This window comes from Ailuropoda melanoleuca, chromosome 1, assembly GCF_002007445.2.
Source record: "Ailuropoda melanoleuca isolate Jingjing chromosome 1, ASM200744v2, whole genome shotgun sequence".
Classification (NCBI taxonomy): Eukaryota; Metazoa; Chordata; class Mammalia; order Carnivora; family Ursidae; genus Ailuropoda; species Ailuropoda melanoleuca.
The window spans coordinates 119446817-119471746 of NC_048218.1; the positions used below are offsets into that span (position 1 = coordinate 119446817).

Sequence of the window (24930 nt, forward strand, 5' to 3'; positions counted from 1 at the left end):
GGCAGGCGGTGAGGTGGGTCCGCCGCGGGGAGCGCCGCTGCGGGGGCCGCCCGCATCCCGCGCCGCCTCGGGAGGGCGGGGGTGTGGTGTGCGCGGCTGCGGAGGGGCGCGCCGCGGTCGTCGGAGAGGAAAAGTGAAAGTTGTACCATCTGTGTATGATTTGGGGTTCTTTTATTTCTTTTCCTTTCCAGGGACAGCGCAAAAAAAAAAAAAAGAAAGAGAAAAAGAAAACAAAAGAAATAAAAAGCGTTAGAAGCTGCAGGGAGTTGAGTGCGGGGGTGCGGGTAATCGTGGCCCATGCGATCATCTTTCTTGAGGCCGCGTTTTCGCAGAGCAGAGTTGGGTATGAATCGCTCTGCAGTGGACACCTTCTTGAGTTGCAGAGGGAAAACGGGCGGGAGGAAGTCGAGAGGGAGTAAATATTTACCCCAAACTTGGAGAGTTTGTGAAGCGACTTTTAAGCAGATTGCCAGATGCCAAAGCGCCAGTATACACCCCGGCCTTTTATCCTTCCCTGAACTTTGTGCTCCTGTCCTTGATTGCACCTCCGTCAGGAGATGCCGTCCCGAGAGGGGCTGGACCCAGGCCTCCCTTGCTGACCCCGTGTAGAAAGAGGATTAAGGAGGCATCTCCCTCGCTACTCCTGCTGCCCCCAACTTCTCATTCCCTGGTGTGTAGTGCCGAGTAGATTCTGGCCTTGGGTACAGTGCTTGTGGCCCTCTGCCAGTTTATATGTACATATATTTATGTAAAACATTTTCTCCCAGCTCTTTGCCAGCTGTTCCACATTTTCCAGCTGCCATTTCAGTTTGAAATGATGGACTGTCCGCATCTCCAAGTAAAAGAGCCCTTTAGCCAGAGGTATGGAGGGCCGGCTGCTGTGCAAAGACATGGGCAGTGCCATTAGCTGGACTGGTATCATTAGTTCTAAAAAAACACCTTCTGCTCTTCTTTTCCTCTCCACCTTCCTCTCCCCAATTAGTCTTTCCAGAGCACTCTGCTGGAAATTCACAATAACTAGGCTTTTCCCTCCAAATGTGATTTTGCACAAAATTTGGATGAGGCCATTTTTTTAGATCCCTGAAATGTGTGTCTGGTGGAAATAAATGAACTTTTAAAAAGAGTTCCAGCTTGAGTGTGTTGGGCATGGCTGGTGGGGGGCCTCTGCCTTGGCCAACTGAAATGATCTCATTTCAGTCTGTTTAAGGCAGGAACTATTCATCCTTTCCATGTTACACTTTTTACAGTGTTTGATGTCTTAGCATATTATAGACTGACATCTTCAAGAATTGGCCCAAAGTATTAATTTTGAGTATTTATGTAATTGTTCTGTAATTTGAATAGGTGCCTAATTGATTGATTCCTGTAATTATTTCATTTAGGTTTTAAATTAAAAATTAATAATAGTCTGACAGTTTCTTAATTACATGTGTCAAGATTATTTTGAAGGAAGAAAATGCTATGTTTTAAAGTAGTGAAACAACCTCAAAATCTCTTCATTCTTCTAAAGCAGAACAGTATTTCAGTTGAGGGGCGATATTAAACCTGCAGTGATTGGTCTTAACAATGTAAACTGTGCGAAGTATCTAAAGAATTTGTTTATGTTAGGAAATATTGGTCTTAATAACGTGGTACACAAACACTTTGGCCAGTTAGACTATAGTCAGACCTAAAACAAACATGAAATAACATTTAAATTAGTTGTAATAGCATACTTACAGAGAGAAGAGAGTTTATTTTATACTAAAAGCTATTTAATTAGAAACTCCCTGCCTAAGGGGAGCTCCTTTCAGGGTATATAATTCTTAAAGTCAGCCTCGGGAAACTTTGGTTTAAGATGCCTGAAGGAGTCCAATGTGAGAGGTGTCTAGTGAAATTTCACACATGCAGAAGCACTTTACGAGGTATAGATGGTGTTAGTATTCATAGGCTATTTGGTCCAACTCAGATACCTACCATTTCCCAGTACCTTTGACATGTGTGTATTCCTTGATCAAGCCCTGATATAAACACACTTCTACTGTATGCCTCATTTGCAAAGGACTACAGACAGAAATGAGAAAATTCAGTACTGATGAAAAATGGCTCTGTTGAGTTATTTCATTACTTATTAAATGAAAGAGTCATTAATTTATCAGTTTGATGCTGGAGCCTAAAAGTTGGACTTTCCTTTGTTTCTTGGCCCGTTTTCTTAATTACCTGCATGCTGGAAGAGTTTCAGACTTCCTCTGTGCTTAGCCTTTCTGAGGTCCTTCCCTGGATGTAAGGTATCCTGCTTACTGAGATTCCCCCTCCCCCCCCCCCCTTGAGGCTAGGGCTTGGGAGCACAGGAAAGGAAACAATTTAATGATCATTGTTCCATGCACTCACTTATATGGAGACAGTAAGGTACTAAGAAAAACCAGTCTTGAAGGAAAAGTGAATCACTGAGTCATGAAATCCTCAAGAAAACCTTAGCAATGGAATGTTAATGCTTTTAGACTATAGTAGATTATCTTAAAAGTCAGACTTTTCTTCTTTATGCAATTGTTGTAAATCCCCAGCTAAAGAGTTCTTTGAAGGAGGTTTTAGTTTTGCTGGCATTCGTATTCCATGGTCGGTCTGACTTGTTTTGGAAGATTCAAGAAATTTTCTGCCAACTTATATCATGAGAAGCAATTACAATGCTGAACCGACTAGAGAGGAAATGTGTGTGTGTGTGTATAAATTTAATTTGTTAAGCAAAATATTCCACTCTCATAATGACTTCAGGTCGTCTTTTCTTTAAAGGCTAGTAGAAAATGCTGCCCTTCACTTCTTGTCATTTTTCGAGATGAAAATTGATTTGTTCGAGTTTCAAAGCAAATAAAGGGAGACAGAATCAACAACAACAGGGCAGGGGTACTGCTGCAAACTTTTTCAAGTACTTTCAGTGTATTTTTCATCTTTACTTTTATGTGATGGGCCTGTGAAATAGAGCTGTAGACTGGCGAAGACTTTAAATGAAATTTCACACTTTGATGATTTTTTTTAAACTTTGATATATTGACAGCAAAAGGAGCTGCAAAGCTTTTATATAACTTGAGCAGTAACGCCAAGCAGCAGTCAAATGTCTCTATGCATTTGTGTTTAACTGCAGAAGAAAAACATGTCCATGGGCAGTAGAAGTTCTTATCAACCCCCTAATCCCAGATCCCAGCAAACCTTGAGGGCATGCCTCAGATCTTGCTGAAATCACTGTAGACTCCCACAGTTTGCAGATTAAATATGCTATGTGTTCCTGGCTCCAACAACAGTTTTATGAGCTCACTAAGCTTCCTGTTTTAAGATCCTTTTCTTAAGTTTTTAGGAGCTGCTAAAGGCAATGCTGTCTGGAGTAAGTGGTGTTGTTAATTTAGAGACACTTTGGATATTTCATTCTCTCTTTAAAAATCACCAAAATTATTATTTGTAAATTGAAGGGCTAGTTAGGCAGGGAAGAGGGAAGGGAGCCCTTTGAAACAAAATGGGACGTTAGGTGCGTGCCTAAGTGCAAACTTCACGTGGTGTCTCAATTGTTTTAAGAAACTTTTCCTTCAACTAGCCCCTTAAAATTAGACTTTTTCCACTTGTAATTCTAAATGTACTATATTTCAGTGCCACACTTCTTAGTTACTCAGGACCACTTCTAGGGGGTTTTTTTGTTGTTGGTTTTTTTTTAATGTGAAAGTGTTTTTTGTTCTGTGTGTGTATATTTCAACCCGTCAGAATGTCCCAGAAAATCTATGGCTCTCTAAAGAAACTGAATGAACAAGCCATTACATAGTTAATCAGGTGGCCCTGGAACATTCCAGCCCCCTCCTGAAAGGCAATATTGTGTTGAGCCCTACATCTGCATGTGTCCTATCTACAGTTGTGTCTTCATATATGGCGCTTTTGCATTTTGCATAAGAGTCATAATTACAAAAGAAAATACTTACATCATCGTCCAACAACATGTCATATAATTCCCAAGAGAACTCAGCCAATTTTGTGCTTAAAGGTTATTCAATGAATGAAATTGTGAAAGCCCATTTGTCAAAGTACTGCATGGTTTCTGTTAGTTTTCAAGCCCCAAATTCATTGTCTGCCTTGGCCCAGCCATTAGTCATCAGTGTATTAGTGCTGCCTCCAGGCCATGCTGCCCAGTACTTCTTCACGCCATTATAGCTTTGAAAGTGTGCTCTGTCGACTTGTAGAATTACTGCTCTGATTTCCGCTTGGCTGGGTTTGAGGTAAGTCCCCTCCCTACCTTCTAGCTGACTGTAATCCGTGCTTTCTTTTAAAGCTCCTTTCCAGAGATTTAGGGGAGAACTTTCTTAAGGGCCCTGTTGGCATCATACTGTGGTTTTGTTGTGGCATGCACTGTACATATAAATTGTACCTGCAGTAAATTGGATTGATTGCTGGCCTGAAACAGCTTTGGGGCTTTTCTTCTCTTTACTTTTTTTTTTTTTTTTTTTCNTTTTTTTGACGGGAGGGGGCAACAGTGTGTGTGTATGTGAGAGAGAGAAAGAGAGAGAAAGCGGGAGGGAGGGAGAGACTGAGAAAGGAGTATGTTTTAAACATAAGCATTAAATTGTATATATTTGAGTAATTTAATGCCGCAGAATTAAATAACGGGAGACAAATGTAACTTTATTTAAATCTCTGTTGGAATACCTTCAGAGTGCAGTGCGATCTCTTATTTACCCATTTTCATCTGCACATTTTTAACTTTATCCACTTTGAATTTTTTTGAAGGCTGCATACAATACCTAACAATATTCCAGGGTGCTATACATTAGAAACTCTTGGCTTTTACAACAAGGGACCACCTGTACTCCCAACTTAGATGCCACATAACTTGCAAATTGCAGTAATGAAGGCATCAGACAGTTAAACCGTAGTATTGATTTCATTTTGTGATTTTTTTAAAAAGAATAACTCAGTCTCAAGAGAGTTACCTGTGTGTAAGTAGGGGAACCTCAGCCAGCCTCGTAAGAATGAAGCCTTAATGAACTCAGATGAATGGAAACCTGAATGGGAATGGCCAGAAGTGTGGACCAGGGGTCATGCCCCTCAGAACCGCATCTGCTGTTTGAAATGTGGATGTTCACATGAAATTCCATACCCAATCATTTCCCTGGGAGGGTGTGCGGTTTGGTATAGTTTGCACTGGCAGTTTTGTACATGACTGGGGGTGTGGGGGGCAGGTGTGAATGATAAACTGAAGAATTCAGTCTGTGACTAAGGGAAATTCATAGGCTCAGTGGACCAGGGGACGATTTGTACTGAATAAGAATGAAACATCCTTAAATATTTTGAAAATTTGCTTTTAAAATTGCAATTAAGATTCAGGAATCACAAGTTTAAAAATCCTAAAGTAGGATGAGCACATCACAAAAAAATACATGAAGTGCCTTTGGGCTATCTCTAGCTGATTTTGACACCCAACAGGTATTACTGGTCTCATATTTGTGATGGTTTAAAAGTAAATTACTATTCATAAGACCTGCCCTCTGTCGCCTTAAGCTTGATTGCAAAGACACACATGATTTTAGGAACCAAAAGTTATGTCAGTTCTATAAGAATAATTTTTGAAATTTAGGATTTTTTTTTTCCTTCTGAAAATGTGTGAAAACTCTTAATTCCGGTAAACCTCAGTGAAGTGAGACAAGGAGCACCTTTGATCAGACATGTTTTTGTGATGTATGTGGGTTTCAGGAAAATACAGTTTTCATGAGCTTAGCTGATCTACAGACTGATAACTGACTTATAGATCTCATTTTCTGTCTGAGGATTGTTTGTCTCCAGCAAACCCATAGAATGTGGGGGTGCCAGCTTGCTCCACATTATTGCTCATTTGTTAATGGCACCTGCTACACAGCGTGCTTCCTGCAGAGCCTAACCAAAGTATACTGGACTGTGTTTCAGAGTTTTGCGAAACTCAGAAATGGTAACAAGTATTAAATAAGGACCTTCTCCTCACCTCCATGTTTCTTCTAAAGTACTACTGGCAGCAGAGAGAGTCAGAGCTGCTGCTGATCTTTTTTTTTTCTCTAAAATACAGATGGCAGAAAAATAAAACTGGTGCACAAAAATGTCATTTGCGATTTTAACCATAATAGCAGTGATTGCTTCATGTCCAAAAAGCTTTTCCGCAATTGAAGGTAAATATGTGGGTTCCTTAAAAGTTTAGATGTCATTAATTTACTAAAGCTCAATTCACTTAATCTATAGCCCAGCAGTGATTTCCCCTTACAGCAATTCCATTCCTTTTAGAGTAATTCCATTTTGGGATGCCCATCATGAATACTGCTTCTCTGAGAGTAGGACTTTCCGAAATATAGGAAAGAAAGATTGAAAACAACAAGACAGCAGATTTGGGGAACCTGTTAGGCTACCGAAGGCCACTTATGACAACTTGAATAGCTTTCTTATTTGCAGTCAATGCTTTAGGTTTTTCTAATTAAGTCAAATCATATGGAAAGGTAAAATAATCATACATTTAAAAATACTATAAAGATTCATGAAGATTTCGTTAAGAACTTCTGAAGTAGAGCTGCTTTTCTTGCAGAAAAGGAAAGCCATGCAGACAGGGAAGGGTGAGGAGAGAAAAGGAAACTGTTGGGAGTCACAGGTTCTGCATATTTGTAATGGATTTGAAGTTCAGAAAGATAGTTGGAGCCCAAGGAAATTCAACCACATTATCAACCTGTAAGAGATTTTCGATAACCCGTGGTTACATGAAATCCACTGAAACATTTTAAATTCCCTAAATTTTGCTCAGACCATTTTGTACTTCCAGAATTGATCTAAAGTTAAAATCAGTATTAGTTTGTGGCTCCTTGATTTTACCCCCCCTCCTTCCTAAAGGATTCATTTTCATTGGAAACAGTGTTAATGCTACAGGGATGTATAACCATTTAATATGAATTTTACCTAAACAGTTGCTCCAAGAGTAACATCTTGAAGCAGCAGCTAATGTGCTAGTAATAAAGTGTGAGAGCAATGTCACTCCTCAGTGATACAGGGGAGACCCCTCAGAAATCCTTACACAGGCTGGTTCCTTCTGGCTTTTTAAAACATGAGCACATTAGGGAGATCATTCAGCTTATAAATATACAGGCAGGTGTAAGTAAATGTAATTTCTCCGGAGGAAAGCCTTATTCCACTTGAGCAATAGTTCCCTAAGCTGCACAGAATAATTTCTCACTTAAGGCCTAATCATGGTGCTGTTAAAAGGGCTGCTCTGCCTGCTGGAATGCCTTCTCTCTGATCCCTCTTTGGCAGGAGCCCTTCTAACCTAACAGAAACGCATCAGGTTCCCACATCAAGCTTTTAACTTGGTTTTTTACATCTTTAAATGCATTAAGAAAAAAATGAAAGAGAATTATTGCCCAGGTTCAGGCAACTTAAAAATAAACCAACTGGATTAGGGAAATAAATTAAGTAGTCTGCTGTTCACAAAGGATGCATTATCAGTGTATAACTACTGTTTCATTTCACCTTCGATTAGAAAGTCGTATACAGTTCAAACATATTACATGTTGGTTTTAGCACTGGTGCTTTCATTAAAAAATTTTTTTTAACTGTTTAAGGGATGAAGAAATCTTGCTTGTATGTGGGTCCCAGGTTTCACTGCAGCGGCCTGCAGTGGGAAAGGCTGATTTTTGCCTGTGTTCCCAGAACTGTGATTTTTTTCATCCTCCCTATTTACTACCTAAAGCCTCATGGTTGAGATTGAACTTTGGAGCTCCACTGAGCGCCTCCCTCCTCGAGAGCTGGTGGAGAAACAACATTTGGGGGCCAGGTCAATGAACGGTGAGTTAGAAGTTTTGTGAGTGAAGCCCACACCCACTGGTTTCGTGCAGACCTCCAGTGTTCCCCAATGTTTTATTACAGTGAGACACACAGGGTGTTGCATTGCAAAGTACCTGGAAAGTTGCACCTCCCTGGATTCAGCTGGTGAAAACAGCTGTGAATGAAAGCAGGGCTCTCGCACCTCCCCTCATTCAGCTGGTAAAACAGCTGTGTGCAGGAGAGCAGGGCTACCTCGGACAACTGTCTGCTGGAATTGCTGCCCGGCCAGCTGCAGGGAGAGTTGAGCAGTGCCGGCGACTGCTCCCGAGGAGCGGGGCAGCCAGCGCGATGCAAGCGATAAGGGGAGCCGCTCTCCCTGCCCAGGCCCCGCAGTTCGCGCTGCCGGGAAGCCCGCCTCGGGAATGCGGCTTGGAGCGGGGCTTCCGGCAGCCCCCGACACCCCGGCGGCTGCTGGGAGCCAGGCCCATGCAGGGGGCGCGCGAGGTCGGCAGCTGCGGGCCGGGCCTGCCGGCCGCCAGGGGAACCAGGGCGGACGCGGCGGCGCGGAGCCCCGGAGCCTTCCCCTGGGCTGCCCGCGGCGGCCGGCCGGGGAGCGGAGCCGGTGGGGTGGGGGCCCGGAGTATCGCGCGCCCGCCGAGAGTCGCAGGCCCGCTGGGCGGCGCGGGGAAGTGGGACAGGAGTGAGGACTGGGAGCCTGGAACCTTCCGCGGGAGCGCTCGCGGGGCAGCGGGCGTGGAGGCGCAGGCCGAGCCCGGGGGCTCCCACGAAATGACCATGGCCCGCAGCCTGGAGAAGTGTCGTAGTAACAAGGGGGACTCGTCTTTCCCCCGATGAAAGTTCCTGGGGTTTTGTTGTTTGCTTTGTTTTGTGTTTTTTTCATTGCAGCCTAAAGACAGGGCCACTGGAAGCTTTCTGTGCGAAAGTGAGGTTGCAAATGCAGGTCCCTGCAAGAATTGTCCCCTGTGGTCTGCTGGCGTCTGTCTTGAGCTGCCTGTCACCTGGTCAGGGGCTCCCGCAAGCTTTAGGTGCTTTCTGCTGTCGGAGGTTGATGCAAGTTCCGATGTATAATTCAGAGAGGAAGGACCCACCTGCAGGCAGGTTGCCAGTGGGCGAAGGATTAGGTTTAAAATAAGGTCTGGAATTAATTGTGCCCTGGGTTTAGGCCTCCGGGAAACAACAAAAGGTTCAGGGACAGTTGAATGGGGGGAAAGCCATGACTGCTTTCAGGAAGGAATTTTTATCCCTTCATTTACCTATGCACTTCAGGCTCTAGGAGCTCTGTCTGCACCATCAGTTTTCCCTGGTGGTGTTTTTGTTTTGTTTTTTCATATACTAAGCTGCTGGGACTTTCAACATCAGCTACAAATAGTTTTGTTTTTTTCCCTCCGTAAGCATGCAAAGTCAGGGGGCATGCCAGCAAATCTTGCATGTAATGTTGCAAGGGGTGGAAGGGGCTGAGGAACAGTGTGGAGTTCTGAGAAGAGGAAACATGGTCGGGGTGGGGGAAGTCACCTTTCATTCACATCTGAAACCCAGTGGCATGTTTAAACTCAAGAGAAAAATCTTTGAAGTGAAGCAGAACTGAAAAGTTTTCCTTGCAACTTATGTTCTAAATGAATTATACTTTATTATTTAAGAAATTCCAGGTTTTTAAAAATAGTACCGTGGGCCACTGCTTCAGTTCTGTGTGTTTTAAAATGCCACGAGGAATTTGTACTGGTCACTTTTGTACCTCACGCCTTCAAATATCAAATCAGGACTGGGTTCCCAAACTCGGCTTAATGTTCTATGAAAAAAAGAAAAACAACAAAACCTGCCACCACAGCTAGAAGCAGACCCTTTCCTGCAAACTCTTCATGCACAGTTTTGATGAGGTGTGAGAGCCTAGAATGTTAAAACTTTCCCCTTTGTAACTGACAGGGACAAAGTTGTGTTTTTATCAGTAAAATAAGCTGATATAATTTATAGGGATATACAGGAAGCAGATGTCTACCTTGGCAAGTTGCCATTTTTATAGCCCTGTTCCAAGCATAAACCACACTTTTAAATAATTAGTTACTAACTAATGAGATCCAAAAATAAGTTGTCAAAATAGAAGAAGGGGGTAGATTCTTGAGTGACCAAGGGCCCATTTTTTGAAAATCCATTCCGAACTGGGGGAGGGGGTAGGAATTAGTATTCTCTGAGACCATTAATTAGTGCAATTTCAGTCAGTGCCTGGGGCTTTACCTCTTCTCACGTGAGCCTCTCTCTCTCTCGTGATGAGTATTTGGAGGGTTTATTGCTTTGTTAAAGTCCTTTGCTTGGGGGGAAAACCAACAACTCCACAAAACCCAAGTTTGTCAAGGAACTTTGGTGACTTGTCACCTCACTACTGTTAATTAGCTCCCTCTACTAATGGTGAGACTTCCTTCTTAGCCAGGAAGGAATCCCATCTCTTCATGGTTTTTTGTTGTTGTTGTTGTTTGTTGTTGTTGTTGTTTTCCTGGTCCATTGGCTTGTTTCCATGTGCAGTTTTATCTTAGCAAACTCCATCCAAATTCGACCAATAAAACCGTATGTGGGTTTTAAGGGAGGCAATTATAGTAAATGCCTGTTTATCCAAAATGGTTGTGAATGGAGTGTTTTGATTAAATATTCCTGTTAAAAACTATTCGTTTTTGTATAATTTGTCAGTTTTCAAAGAAACACTGGATATAAAAGAAAAGATATGTAGTGGAATCAGCGATGATTAAGATTGAGGACACTGTAGAATTGTACGGGTCACCAGATCATCTCAGGATCATTTATGTACTGGGTAAACATTCTTATGGGTAAGAGGTGCTAGGAAGATAGCCATGGCGCTTGTCTTCATGGAGCTTAGGATCTGGAGGGGAAGCTGGCTAGGAGGCCATTCAGTAAAGATTCTGGAAGATGACTTCGTTATTGTGATGGGCGCTGGGAAAGGGTCATGGCAGGCTGTTGAAATTCAGTAGTCTGGGGTGCCATTCATTCCTTACTTCAGCCAGTTGGCAAAAACTTCAGCGGCTATCTGTTGCACTGGGTACACAGCAGTGGACGGAAATGTGTGAACAGTTGGCTGCAAGCTTTGGTGAGCCTGATGCTTACCCGTGCTGGCTAAAATAAAGGTTCCAAGTGCTACCTCTGAGACATCAGGGATTGGACCTGGGAATCCGAGTATCTTGCTAGCACGGTAGCAAGGCTGATCCAGGTGGCTCTTGTCCGACCTTGGGAATCCGTGCTCTGGATTGGGTGGATCTGTTCTGATGGCATACTTTAAAGATGACATCTACATCAGTTTTGGGGACCATTCCAAAAAAATTAGAATCGTTCTGAGATTGTTAGAGCAAAAAGAGACTGTCTGAAGTCTCTCCTTTGGGGTACTCTATCTGGATTCATGGAAGAACTTGGAGGGCCTGTGATCCCTTGGAAATTAAATGTACTCTTTGGTGTGTGTCTAAGGGTATTTTTCTGGGGAGAGGTTCTGTGACGTTTAACATACTCTTAAAGGGGACTGTACCCACCTTCCCCCAAGGTTAAGTCCCAAGTCCCAGGGTGTGATTCTGTCTTGTGACAGATGAGAAAACTGAAACACGGGGTGACTCCAGGGGGCGCCCTGCAGGTAGCAACCTCTCCGGGGGCTGCGGCCTGTGGACCAGCCCAGTGAAAGAAGGTTCAGCAGCTCCTTCGCTGTCGTACTTTGTTAGCGCTCTTTGACTGATGTTTCTGAATCGGGAGTGGATCTCACAATTGATATGCAAATTTAACTCAGTGCTGCTTTTTTCCTTTCTTATTCTAGAAAAGCTGTTCTTAAATAACTTGTATGTTTTACAATGAATGGCAGTGGATAATCAAGGCAAAGAAATGGAAGTTAGAAGAGGTGCCTTGCAGCCTCTGTCTGTATCTTAAGCTTTTCTAGTTACTTGAATTCCAGATCAAGGGCAGAAGTCCTCAGACAATAAAGAAAGACTTTGCAATTCCCTTGCAGATTTCAGTTAAGGGTGACTAAAAAGATTTCATCTGGCATATTAACCCTTTAAGTCAGTGAAGCAGTTGCTTATTTTATTTCACTAATCGTTGTTTGGATTGAACACAGTGGCGTCTGCTAAATGTGGAAAAGCGGCAGGTGACTTGATGGAAGAAATGCCCACCGTGTTGCAATCTAGACAGCTTGGGGAAAACATGCTGGAGAGGACACTTTTCATCTTGCATTCTTTGTAGGTGCAGCTCAAGACTGCAAAAAAAAGAAAAAAAAGAGCAAGAACCAAAGAGAGTGAAAATTGATGAATGATGAGTTAGGACAATTATCACATGAATGAAGCCAGTCAAAGAGGACTCACTGCACTTGCCCTTAGCTGGGTTTTAGGGTTTCTTAAGTGGTCCCAGCCTTTGCTGTCGGCAATCTTTTTTTTTTTTTTTAAAGATTTTATTTGTTTATTTGACAGAGACAGCCAGCGAGAGAGGGAACACAAGCAGGGGGAGTGGGAGAGGAAGAAGCAGCCTCCCAGCAGAGGAGCCTGATGTGGGGCTCGATCCCAGAACGCTGGGATCACTCCCTGAGCCAAAGGCAGACGCTTAACGACTGGGCCACTCAGGCGCCCCTGTTGGCAATCTTTTGACTTTCCCTCTGGGATCCAGGGCATGTTGTTCTGTTCCTTTTGTCGGTTTTAAAAGTATCGTATATAACGTAATATAAATAAATAAATTAATAAATAAATAAATAAATAAATAAAAGATGCTCTATAAAAAAAATGTCGCACAAATGAAGTGAAACGTTCTCATGTTTGAAGAAAGCCTATTAGAGTTTGTTTACCTCCGTGAATTAGGATGAAGGGGCATATTGCAATTTGGATAGCTCAGAGAGGGAAGCAAACATCACCGGCTTCTTGGCCCACGGCAGGTTCTGCTTCCCAACTCGGAGTTGGGCTTGGGTTTGAGAAATGGCCATGCTCTTTGAAACATCTAATTAATACTTAAAAACCTTCCCCTTTTTTGGGAAGTTGTTGCAGTGCCCCTCCTTATAAATTTGACCACCTAAAGAGACATCTGTAGATGTGGCTTAGAAAAGTCATGCGGCACTTGGGTTTCACACCATAAACACAGCCGAAAATTGAGATTTTTAGACCACTTAATAACAAATGCCCAGTAGGAATTTGGGGAAAGTCTCATTTCTGGAGAGTTCCCTCCCTTCTCCTTTTGCATGTGTAGACAGAATTTGGCTTGTTACTATAACTTGGAGATATTTTTGCAAGAAAATTTGCGGGCAAGGGTTTTCCAGATTTTGAGCTCACTAAAGCTCTAGGCCCCTCCTCAGGCCACAGGTGAAGTGGGGACCCCCCCCCCCACCTTTCCTAGAAGTTGATGGTGCTGTGGTTTTGTTTTAGGCGTTCCTGGTAGCAGAGAGCTGAAGTAATGAGAAGGCATCATGGAGGCCCAGTCCCACAGCTCCACGACCACTGAGAAGAAGAAAGTGGAGAATTCCATAGTGAAATGTTCCGCGCGAACAGATGTCAGCGAGAAAGCTGTGGCCTCCAGCACCACTTCCAATGGTGAGCAGCCTCAGGGATCACCAGCAGCCAAGCCTAGAGTCATTTCTGTGTTCTCTGCATTCCTTGTTCGTTGAACATTTGCACCTGGACCAGGGTTTTTTCCTGTAGAGGCTAAAGAAAGCAAAAGGGGGGTGTGGGATGGGCAGGCTTTAGTAATCTCTATTTTGGCACCAGAACTACATGTTTTCTTCCAAATTTTCTAATTTGAGATGTAAATGTGATAGGTTATTTATTATAGGAAGTTCCTGTTGTGGCATTTTGGAAATCATCTTGATTAGTCTGGCAGGAGTTCAAAATACTTTGCATTTCACATGGGAAGTCTGCACTAGTTGGAATAATTAGTTATTAGTTATTACAAAAGACACAAAAGTTGCCTTGTCAGGATTTGGTGAGAGGATCCCTGCCTCCCCCATCAACTCAATGTAGTTCATTTGAAAGGATTTTCAAAGTTGTTAATGGTTGGACTTCAAGGTAACCCTGGTATCTAAGATGCAGGTTTTGTTGTTGGCTTATAAAAATGGACTTAATTGTGTTCACAGATAACACCTAGCTGTTGTTTCTTGGTGCTAGATTTTTTAATATTTTAAGCACGATGTCGAGAGGCAATTCAATTCAAGCGTGGAGCATTGCAAACAAATTCCAGAGCCCCCTCTCTGGAAAAAAACAGACTGAACAGGTGAATGGTGACAACTTCCTTTTCCAGCTTTTCTACTCTCTTAGGCCAGTCGGTGCCTTTGCTTTTTGTAGATGTCATAGCCTCTCCAGCCTCCGCCCCTCCATCGCCCTCCACTTTTCCATATGCCCTTTGAGAAGAATGAGCTGGTCTTTTCTCCTGCCTTTCGGGCACTGCACATCCGGGCACCCTGATTTGCATGAACCAACCTGCTACCTCCCTCCCTATGGGCTTTTATTTTATTTATTCCAAGAAAGACTTTACCAGGTTGATTTATAATTTTTATTTATTTATTTATTTTATTATTATTATTATTATTTTACATACAATTGGAGAGCCAGAATCTGCTTTGGAAGGTAACTGCACCTTCCTTTCCTGACGGTGGCATTGTCCGAGCTGACACGGAGGAGCCCGGCCCCTGCTCCCCGTGCCCATCCCTGTCCACGGCTCCCCTTCCTGGCTGTCATCAGTGTGCTTTGCTGGCTTGGCTGGGCCACAGGAGGGGCTGGCGTTAAATCTGCTGCTAATGAGTCCAGTTTTGAATTGCTCCTCAGGGACACATATTTATGTCTGAGTTAAAATAATGAATTTACATACATGTGGAAATTTGTCCCTATTTCTCCCTTTATTTGTGGTATTTAAAGTCCGGACTGGATCTTATTTTAATGGAGCTGGATAGTTGTGTTATTCTTCTAGTGTGCTTTTGGAAGACCTGTTTTCTCCTTTAAAAACATCACGTGGCCCTTGTTTCTTTTTTTTCTGGAATTTGTAAAAATTAGACAAATTTCTAATTTTGGAAATAGAATCAGTACATTCAGGGCAGGTGGTTCGAGAATGTTTAATCGTGATGCTGTAGGAATAAGCGCTTCTGGGTATTATGCTTCCTGAAACATCAACTTTTGGTTATCTTTACGCCTCGTGTGTGCGTGAGCGTGTGTGAGGGTGTGCGGGTGAGCGTGTGCAGACATGCGTGGGCATGTGTGAGCCTGAGTGTATAGGAGTGTGCACGTGGGTGTGTGAGAACAGGTGGGAACTCGTGTCAGCTGGCGGGCACCGTGTGGACCCTCTGGAAGGCGCTGTCCTTTCCGAATTTCTGCAGTGTCACCCCTGTGCTCCGTCTGTCTGTGTGAAAGTGCCGCCGCGCCGGCCCTCCCACACGTGCTTGGGACGGTTTGGGTGCCACTGAGTTTGTCTTGAGCCACACTGACCACGAGTTCCTCTCATGAACCTGTTCAAGGTGACTCAGAGCAGAACCAACCTAACCAGCCCTGTGGGAGCCAAGCAGTCACTCGAGAACATTAGCCAGAGAAGCAACAGTCACGATTCACGAGGTTGGGCCTGCTGTCTGAAGTGGTCACCGATCCTGAACCAAACTCCACTGGCTTTTGGCCCTCATGGGCCTGTGTCCTGGAAGCCCACGTGGCCTCCTCGGCAGGTGGGAAACCTGTCCTGTCTGGGGCAAGTGCTCAGGAGATGTGCAGGGCACGTCCCTGAAGGAGAGCTGTCCTGTTCATCCCGCCGGCTCTGACTGTGTTCCCGGGGTTCCTGTGTCCCGTAAGGGCTTTATTAACTTCTCACTGGGGGACCATAGAAAGACCCAACCAAGTGAAAGAAAAATGGAAGTGGTGGTTTTACGCATAGATTGCCGTTCTGGAAGATTCCAGGAACACCAGAAAACAAATGTAAAGACAAGAACAAAAACCTTTTTCTTCTTGATGGCTCTGCGTAAGCAATGCTGAGAATTGTACCGGGGTCCTCCGCGGGTTTTTCCAACTAGTTCAGAGCCTCTTTGTAGCCCCAGGATCCTGCTCTAGGGGCTGGCATGACCCAGCCCCTTTTTTGTTCTGCAGACTGCTACCTGGTCTCCCGCTTCCCTCCACGCTGGGCTCTGGTCCTCCAGCTCGTCTGGGGGCTTTGGTCTTGGTTCGCTTTGGGTTTTTGGCTGGCAGGTGGCTGTCACTGCCTTGGTCATCTGTTCTTTTGTCCCTTCTGTCTCCTTTCCTCTCTTTTCTCTTTACAAACATTTCAGAGGTGCCTTGATACCTGCACTGAAGCTGTTCACACAAAGCACAGTGAGATCATTTCCATCCCATCATAGCTGGTACTGATTGCTGGGTGTCCGGGGGTGGGGGGGCTCTTGGGCTTTCTTTACAAAGCTCTGAAATTCAGGGATTTGTCAATGAACAGTTTAAGAGGAGTTTCACGTCAAGAACCAAACGGATGTAACACATGCATTTTCCTCCCTCCTGTCCTCAGTTTCATGATTAAAATAAAATAAAACAAACAAACAAAAAAGTTTTGTTGTTGGTGCTGTGTTAGGTTGACTTCATTAACTTTTCCAGCCACGAGGTGCTATAGTTTGTTCCCGATTGTGAACCTTCAAGCCAAACCACGCACATTCCACGGCATGTCCTTACAGATCTGTCTTCTTCGTTTTCTCAGCTGAGTATCTACTCCTAGAATAACATTCATACGGAGTTTTGTTTAAACACACACATTCACACAACCCAAATGTATGGTTCAAACACTGAGCAGCCTTCTATATAAACCTTCGACTCTTTTTTTTTTTTTTAAAGATTTTATTTATTTATTTGACAGAGATAGAGACAGCCAGCGAGAGAGGGAACACAAGCAGGGGGAGTGGGAGAGGAGGAGCCTGATGTGGGGCTCGATCCCATAACGCTGGGATCACGCCCTGAGCCAAAGGCAGACGCTTAACCACTGTGCCACCCAGGTGCCCCAAGCCTTCGACTCTTAACTGAAATTTAAAATGACACACACAAGTGAAAAACTGTTCTGAGTCTTGTATGGGGGAAAAAGACAAGCCACATGTGAGTTTCGTAACGTGTAAGAACCAGTATCAACCTAGAAAGCATTTAGTATTCTTACCCAGGAACCACAATACCCGTGTTTCATGTGCTTGATTTTAAGCTTTAGTGTTCTTCAGTAACTGTAAATGACAGAAGAAAAGACTTAGTTCTCTGAATTTTGTTAAGTGCAATTGTGAGTGAAGGATTATTTTTGGCACCTAATATATTTCACATATACAGAGAGAGCTCACATATTAGGTGCCATTGTTTACTTAAAAACCGCCAAATGTGTTAATATGTTATAGCACCACAAGTAAAACTCCTTAATAATCTGTTTGTTGCTGGTATGGATTCATTGCTTTCAAAGCGGCATGAAATGTTTTGTAAATAGTAAATGGCTTTTAATCCAGATATTCCCGGGTTTTAAACCCTATCCTTATCCTGTAACATTTTCTTCCATGACTTGCAAATACTGACTTTTCAATTTGAAGTGCTTTATGTCATTTTTGGCCTATGATTTTCTTTGAAAAGAGTAATGTGATCTTTCTTATTAACCTACTACTCTACTTTAAAAACAAGAAAGGCCCTAATAATGAACTTATGTAGGCCATGGTCTTGGAGATCTTTTATTGGCTCTGATGGTTATTGGGAACATACCCTTAAGTGATAGAAAGCAGAAATTATTATCCTAATGGTGATGCAATGTGAAACCAGAGTTGATAGATTAATAATGGAGAGGAAGTTCCCTGTTCACTTTGTTTTTTTCAAGAGGAAAAACTTGGTTCTCCTCTGCTTAAAAAAAGACTCTTAAAGGTTTGTAAGGGGAGAGTGTTGTGGTCTGCAAATATGTAAGGGGATACTTTTTTTTTTTTTTTAACTTTAACCTTTGGTTACTTCCTGGCCCTGGAATTTTCTTTCAAACTGTCCAATAACACCTATCAGTGTATCATGGTATCAGTTTGTCTCCTGGCTGGGAGTAAGGTGGCTCAGAGTTTTGTTGGGAATTTGGAATTCATTGGCTGTTCTCCATCATGAGCTCCTGTCTTCTTGACTTTTTTTTTTTTTTATGGTAAGAGAGGATGTACCTAATTCTGCTCAGAAATAGGTAAGCAGTTTGTACCCTATAGACAGAAGGTTGTGAGTTTTAGTTTCTTGTGCCTTTTTATGTTCAACCTTTTTTTTTTTCTTGGTCACGTTTTGTTTCCTGGCACATGACAGATGGATGGGAAGGGCTGTCAGATAAAATGGTTTTCAAATTATAGGATGTTGCTTAGGGAAACCCACAGGTTTGAGGATACGAAGGCTTGGATTGAGTTCTGGCTCCAGGTTTAGACTCGCTGTGTGAGTATGGGCAGATTAACTCCTCAAAGTCTCAGTTTCCTCATCTTTTTAGCAAGAAAGTAATGAGACCCACTTCACAGGATCTTTAGGGGATTAAGTGAGGCAGTGTCTGCAGCCTTCTGAAAGCACTGCACGTCAGAAGAGCTTAGCACATGTCGGCCGTTGTGCTCGGACAGAGAATGTGGGTGAGTTAAATGTTACGAATGCAAAACAAAAGGATTGGGTTTTCTTGAAAATACACATAGGTTTTGAAATTAAGGGAAAAATGTTTGGGAAAAGTAATTTTGAATCTGCTGGACTCTGGTAAACAGTTCAAGATGTTTCACAAATCCTGAATGGGACCAAGTTTGCACATCTTAAGAAAGGATGGATGGCAAAATTTCTGTATCATTCTTCTGAATGCTTTCTTAAGCCAGAAAATCAGGAAGAGAATTTTGGGGAAATTTATTTTGAATTTTTTTACCTTGAAAACTAACATTGGCTTATGGTTTATAACGTAACAAGCAGCATGCACATGTCCCTTTTCTTATTCTTTTTTCTGGGGTAAATTGTTTCCCATTTAAGAGATGGTTTGTATTGTATTAGAGTTGGATTTTATGCTTCTTAAAGGAGTGTTCACCTTTTTAAACCTACTAACTAATGATGGATAATCTGATTCTCATAAGAGCCCTGGCTCTCTTGTATTCCACACTCACGTGTCCCTGAACCCGGCAACCTCTGATTTCTTATTTTGCCTGAGTAGATCACCTTTCCTGCAGTCACCCAGGCTTGAAACCGCACCGTCACCTTTGACCCCTCCGTCTCTCATGCTTCCCACATCCTACCAGTTTTGAAGTCCTGGTAGATTTTCCTCTGTAATTATTCACCCCTGTGTCCCTTCAGGCCACCCTACTGGGCTGTGCTATTTAAAACCTACTACCTCATGCCTAGACAGTTAAAGTCACCTTCTGTCCAATCTCCTTGCCTTGGGCCTCTGCTCCTCTCATTTATGGGATTTGTTCCTGCCAAAAAATCTTTTTATGGTTCTGCTCATGCCATGCGCCTCCTCTGGAACCCTCAGTGGTTCCCAGCTACATACAGAATACTGTTCAAAACCCTGTGGTTAACATTTACGTATCTTCCAAAATCTGACCACAGTCTGACTTTCCAGTCTGATCTGCTGCTATCATACTTTCCCATCTGTAACCCATATTTTAGCTAAATTGAAGGGCTCTTTGCTTTCGTTTATGTTGTTCTTCCATAGAATGAGTGTAAATTCTTCTCCAACGTGACTATGTCCTCCGTCGCTTTCTCTCCATATGGTCTTGTGTCCTTTTGGGAATTACCTAGTAGCGCTTGGTTTTTTGGGTATTTTATTTATGGCTATTATTTTCATGAATAGATTATACTTTAGGGAAGTTTTAGGTTTACAGAAAAACGGAGCACAAAGTACAGAGAGTTCCCGTCCACCCTCTAACTCCCTAGATCCCCCTGTTATTAACATCTTCCATTAGTGTGGTATATTTGTTGAAATTGATGGACCAATATTAGGACAGGATTATTAACTAAAGTCCATAGTTTTGACTAGGGTTTGCTCCTTGTGTTGCAGATCCTGCGGGCTTGGACAAATGTGTAATGACATGTAGCCACCGTGACAGAAACTATTCCTGCAGGATAGCTTCACTGCCCTAAAAATCCTCTGCGCTTCCCCTGTTCGTCCCTCTCCCCGCTCCATAACCCTTGACGTTTACCTTTTAGTTAAAACTTTTTTTTGTAATTTAAATTTTAGCTAGTTAACATACAGTGTAACATTGGTTTCAGGAGTAGAATTCAGTAATAATCGTTTATACATAACACCCGGTGCTTATCACAACAAGTGCCCTCCTTAATCCCCATCTACCCATCTAGCCCATTCCCCACCCACCTCCCTCCATCAACCCTCAGTTTGTTCTCTAAGAGTCTCTTATGGCTTGTTCCCCGCCCCCCCGTCTCTCTCTCTCTCTCTTCTTTATTACCCCCTTCCCATATGTTCTTCTGTTTTCTTTCTTAAATTACACAACGAGTGTGATCATACCGTATTGGTCTTTCTCTGACTTATTTCGCTTAGCGTAACACTCTCTAGCTCTATTCACATTGTTGCAAATGGCAAAATTTCATTCTTTTTGATGGCTGAGTAATATTCCATTATATATATCTATACTACATCTTGTTTATCCATTCATTGGTCAATAGACCTTTGGGCTTTCTCCAGTTTCGCTAGTGTGGATAATGCTGCTATAAACATTGAGGTGCATGTACCCCTTCGAATCTTTGTATCCTTTGGGTAAATACCTAGTAGTGCAATTGCTGGGTTGTAGGGTCGTTCTATTTGTAACTTCTTGAGAAACCACTACACTATTTTCCAGAGTGGCTGCCCCAGTTTGCATTCCCACCGACAGAGCACGAGGGTTCCCCTTTCTCCGCATCCTCGTCAACACCTGTTGTTTCTTGTGTTCTTGATTTTAGCCATTCTGACTGGTGTGAGGTGGGATCTCATTGTGGTTTTGATTTGTATTTCCCGTTAAATTTTTTTGAAAGTAGCCCCTGATTTGTACCTGCACACCCCACCCCTCTTCAGTGTCCTGTGCTGGGAGGTCCCGAGCACTCAGTGGGCCTGCCAGGACTTAAGGCCGTTCCACAGCGACAGGGGACACATGGAGCACAGCGGCAGTGTTAATGCCGGGGTTTGAATCCCAGCTCTGTAGCTTCGTGGCTGTGTGGTCTTGGGCTAATTACTTAACATCTCTGAGGCTGGCACAGTGAGTACCCAACATGTCAGCTGTTATTAGTAATAGGCTCTTCTGAGCATAAGTCGACAGGATTTCATTCACGGACACCTTTCATCTCGTTCTTTCAGCACAACATCATTTGGAAATAATCTCAGAGTGGGGAAACTTTAATTTGATCAAGATAATTAGAGGGTACTGGTTTGCAGAAAACTCTTAAAATGTGGTCCTCAGGACATAGTTTAACAGGCAAGTAAGCAGATGACAGGAGGTGCGATCAGCAGACTGCCTCAAATCACTGGTCCTGAAATTGGCACACGTTTGGCTTTAACTAATCAAATGCTTTCAGGGTCTACTTCTCATTCATAAATATTCATTCAAATTATGGGATGAATCAGTAATTCTGTGCTAATGGGCTTCCCTGAGGGCAAGGCTCCTTTTTCTCGTGTATATAACTTTTGGATTTCTCCTGTAAATTGACCATTCTTGGGCACTCAGATAAATGAGGAATGACTATCCAACCCATCTTGCCAGAGCCTTCCAAACTTGGGAATAAAAAGCCACAGCAAGATGTGTTGTTCTTGTGGAAAGTTTCTGGGCTGCTTTGATTACTTGTGATCAAGTGATGTGGTTATTTCACATTTCCAGAAATAAACGGGTCAGAATCAGGAACAGTGACCTTTAACAGTGATAGCAATAGCTCAGGGCCAAAATGGCACCTGTGGATGGGCACTCTCCCTCTGGGGAGGTGGCTCGGTGGCCTTCTGCCTCCTACCTCTTTGGCCCAGATGGGGGAAGGGCCTGCGTGTCCAGGCAGCTTGCAAGGTGGAACGCTGGAGGATTGCCACACTGACCACTGGGTCCACCAGGATCCTGGGCAGAGTAGGGGGGGCTGGTAAAAGCCAAAATCTCCTTGTTACCCTGCTTACATGGGAATCTTTCCAAATACATCTGCCGTAATTCACATTTTTTTAAAAAAAACTTACATGGTGCATAATTCACTCTATCGATAAAATCACTTCACCACCACCACAGTCAGGACACAGAACAGGTCCAGCACCCCCCCAAAATTTGACAAACACTGGTTTTTTTAAACTTGGCTTAGCAGTACATACCATAAGAGTCACCAGTAATGACAGGAAGCATTAGAACTACAGTTGCGGCTTGATGTGACGGGTATTTCGTGTTTTTAAAAAGTCCATGATTTTTTTTTTAGGCCCTGTTCGCATCGTTTTTTTCCCTTTCTTTTTAAATCTTTCATGTTGAATGAGTAGTGGAAGTAAAACGTTCTTGAAAATTGCCCAGAAGTATATGACCTAGTGTCTCTGCTCGTCTGTCTTTGCTGAGTGTCCAATGTATTGTTTCCTTGTAGGCCAATTTCAAATGTCATTTTACTTAAAACTACAAGGCACTCCTATTAATGAGGGCTTTTTCTGCTGTTGCCCTGCCTCTATGAATGAATTGCCCAAGCACGTTAGAATCAGAACACGCAATGCAGCTCCAACCTAGAGAAAAAAAAACAAAGCCTTTGTTTCATCTGCTTTCTTTCTTTCTCTTTTTTCTTTTCTTTTCTTTTCTTTTTTTTTTTTTTTTTTGGTAACTTCCGTCTCTTTCCCCTCTACTTTCATAGATGGGGCTTCATCTCAGGTAGGGGAAATTTTTATTATAAAAGTTCTTCCTACTCTGACTTAGGCTGCTGGGTTTTTTTCCTTTTTCACTTTTTTTTTTTTTTTTTTTACCCCTTTCTTTGACTCTTTCCTCTTCTCGGGCTCTCTCTCTCTCTTTTTTTCCCCTTTAGTTGTAGAAAGTTGAGTTCCATCCCAATTATTAAATCTTAGGAGACCATTCCCACATGGTTCCGTAAATGGTAGCTTCATTCCGCGTCCTTTCATCTCTTCCCCTGCTCTCTGGCTTGACAGTTGAAAAGGTCTGGCTGTGCCACACAATGGTTTGATTGGTTTCTCTGGGGGAGACTTTTCCCTGGCTCATCATTCGCCAGGCAGGTGGACCAGAAAGTCTCTTGATTCTTTTGTTGCCTCTCAAAGTCCGAGGTCTTTGACTGAATAAATCCGCCGTCATGGGATAATTTGCTAAAAGGAGCCTGGAAGATGTGAGAGAAAAGCCTCCCGACTTGGGTGCTGCATAATGAAGTAAGGGGGCCTTGGAGTTTGCAATTGAAAAATCACCAGGAATGCAGTGGGTGGAGACGGGCTCCTTTTATTTCCCATAATAAACTTTTAGTTCTATCATTTAAAGCAGGCCTGACCCTCTGCTTGCCTGCTGGTCCACTGAGCCTGCATTGGCACCCCTGTGGACGGGGACAGCCCTGTCCGGCTGAAAGGCGTTTGGGCGCTGTGTCTAGTTAGTCATTAGATTATTACCAGTGGATGGAAAGAATTCCATATGACAGGACTAAGGTTGAGTTAACACAGAACGAAAAGTAATTTACAGATAGGCAGTCCCTAGCCATCTTTGTAGCCCCTGATAAGGTTTCATTTCAGAATGGATAGGCGACATTTCCACTCACGGGCCCATTCCGCGACACCTGTGATAACAGCTTCTGGATCCTAATTGAAATTGGTTTCAAAATGGATTTTCACTTTTCTCTGTCTGTGGAAAATATTGAATGGACTCAGAGCTGCCACCGAGAACCCCGGACCTTGGAAAATGGAGCGGGAAGCCAGGATCATCTTTCATAACAGTGTCGATGATATGACAGTTTTGTTATCTGTCTTATTAATGAAATCATTGATCACCTGATGAGGGAGATAATACACTACGTTCCACCGTGTTCAGGAAGCTCAATTAGATTCGTATTACAAATAAGGAGGGGGGGAGAAAACAAACAAATGGAACTTAAGTAGTAAAGGTCACTTAAAACTTTTCATTTCCAAAGGGACCATTTCAGATCAGGACATTCTGAGTGATTGCCATCCAAGTCATTTTGAAATTAGCGGAGCCAACGTGATGTTCCACGACCCTCTTTTTGGCCAGTGTGGAGTAACTCATATTTTTAGGAAAGATTTATTCAGTGAAATTAAGAAGTCGGCGGGGGAGTGGGGGTTGGGGGGGAGTTCTGAATGAAGTTCTTTGGAGCAGGCAGAATGGGAAAAACAAAATCTGCAGAACCTCTTCCCTCCCCATGGTGAAGGGATTTGGGGCTTGTCCTGGGTAGGTCCGGTGGATAAGGCAAACCAAACTGAAAGAAAAGTAGCTTATTGTCTGTTCCTCTCTTAAAGCGCTTTGGGAATCCCAGTAAGATGGGAATTCGGTTTGGATTTGACGAGGTGGCTCTATTGTTTGGTGTCGGGCTGCCCTGGAATGTGCTCTCTGTTCCTCCCCAAGGAGGGGGCAAGATGCTGATGACTGCTCATGTTTCACGGTGAACTGTACTTCTAGGTGTTTCTCCTTTCTCAGTGCCAGCAAGGATCAATCCGGTCCCTTCTGAGCTTGAAAGAGGAGCTGTGATCAAAGGCTCTAATGATGTCACTGATCTCTGGTGATTGATTAGGAACAGAAGTTTTGGGAATTCTGCCTTATAATTCCTTATATTTCCTTATCAGTTCAAATTCATTAGTATCTCCCATTAGGGGAGCTAGTTGCTAATACGCAAAATTACAAAAACGAATGGTAGAGAAAACAGCGTATTTTTCTTCTGGATCTGTCTATGTCTATTTTTAAGTTTATTGGCACCGTGGCCACATTTTATAAGCAATCTTCTCCTTTAAGTGTACTGCGGAAGAATAGAATTCCTTCTATAAATCAGAATATGTATTTTGGAATTCTGCATATAGGTGGGGACAGTATTTGGGAGTGAAAGCATTTACATTGTTTCCAAACCAGTCTAATCATATAGAAGGTAGTTACACATTAGATAGGCAATCATTAAATCTATTTGGATGTTTTATTACCTTGGAAATTTAGGATTTTAGGATTTCAAAAATCCTTTCTGTTATTTTTATGGAACTAGTTAACATTTTCCTCTTGCCAGTCAAAAATAAAAATCAGTG

The 24930-nt window shown here is 43.0% G+C and overlaps 1 protein-coding gene across 1 annotated transcript in view; it reads left to right on the forward strand.

Moving 5' to 3' along the window:
- GLI3 (GLI family zinc finger 3) overlaps positions 1-24930 on the forward strand; it is a 278170-nt gene that overhangs the window by 566 nt on the left and 252674 nt on the right. Inside the window, exon 2 of the mRNA XM_002914138.4 lies at positions 13188-13352. Within this exon, the coding sequence (XP_002914184.2) occupies positions 13229-13352 (124 nt within the window). The 5' untranslated portion in view covers positions 13188-13228. The remainder of the gene's footprint in view (positions 1-13187; positions 13353-24930) is intronic.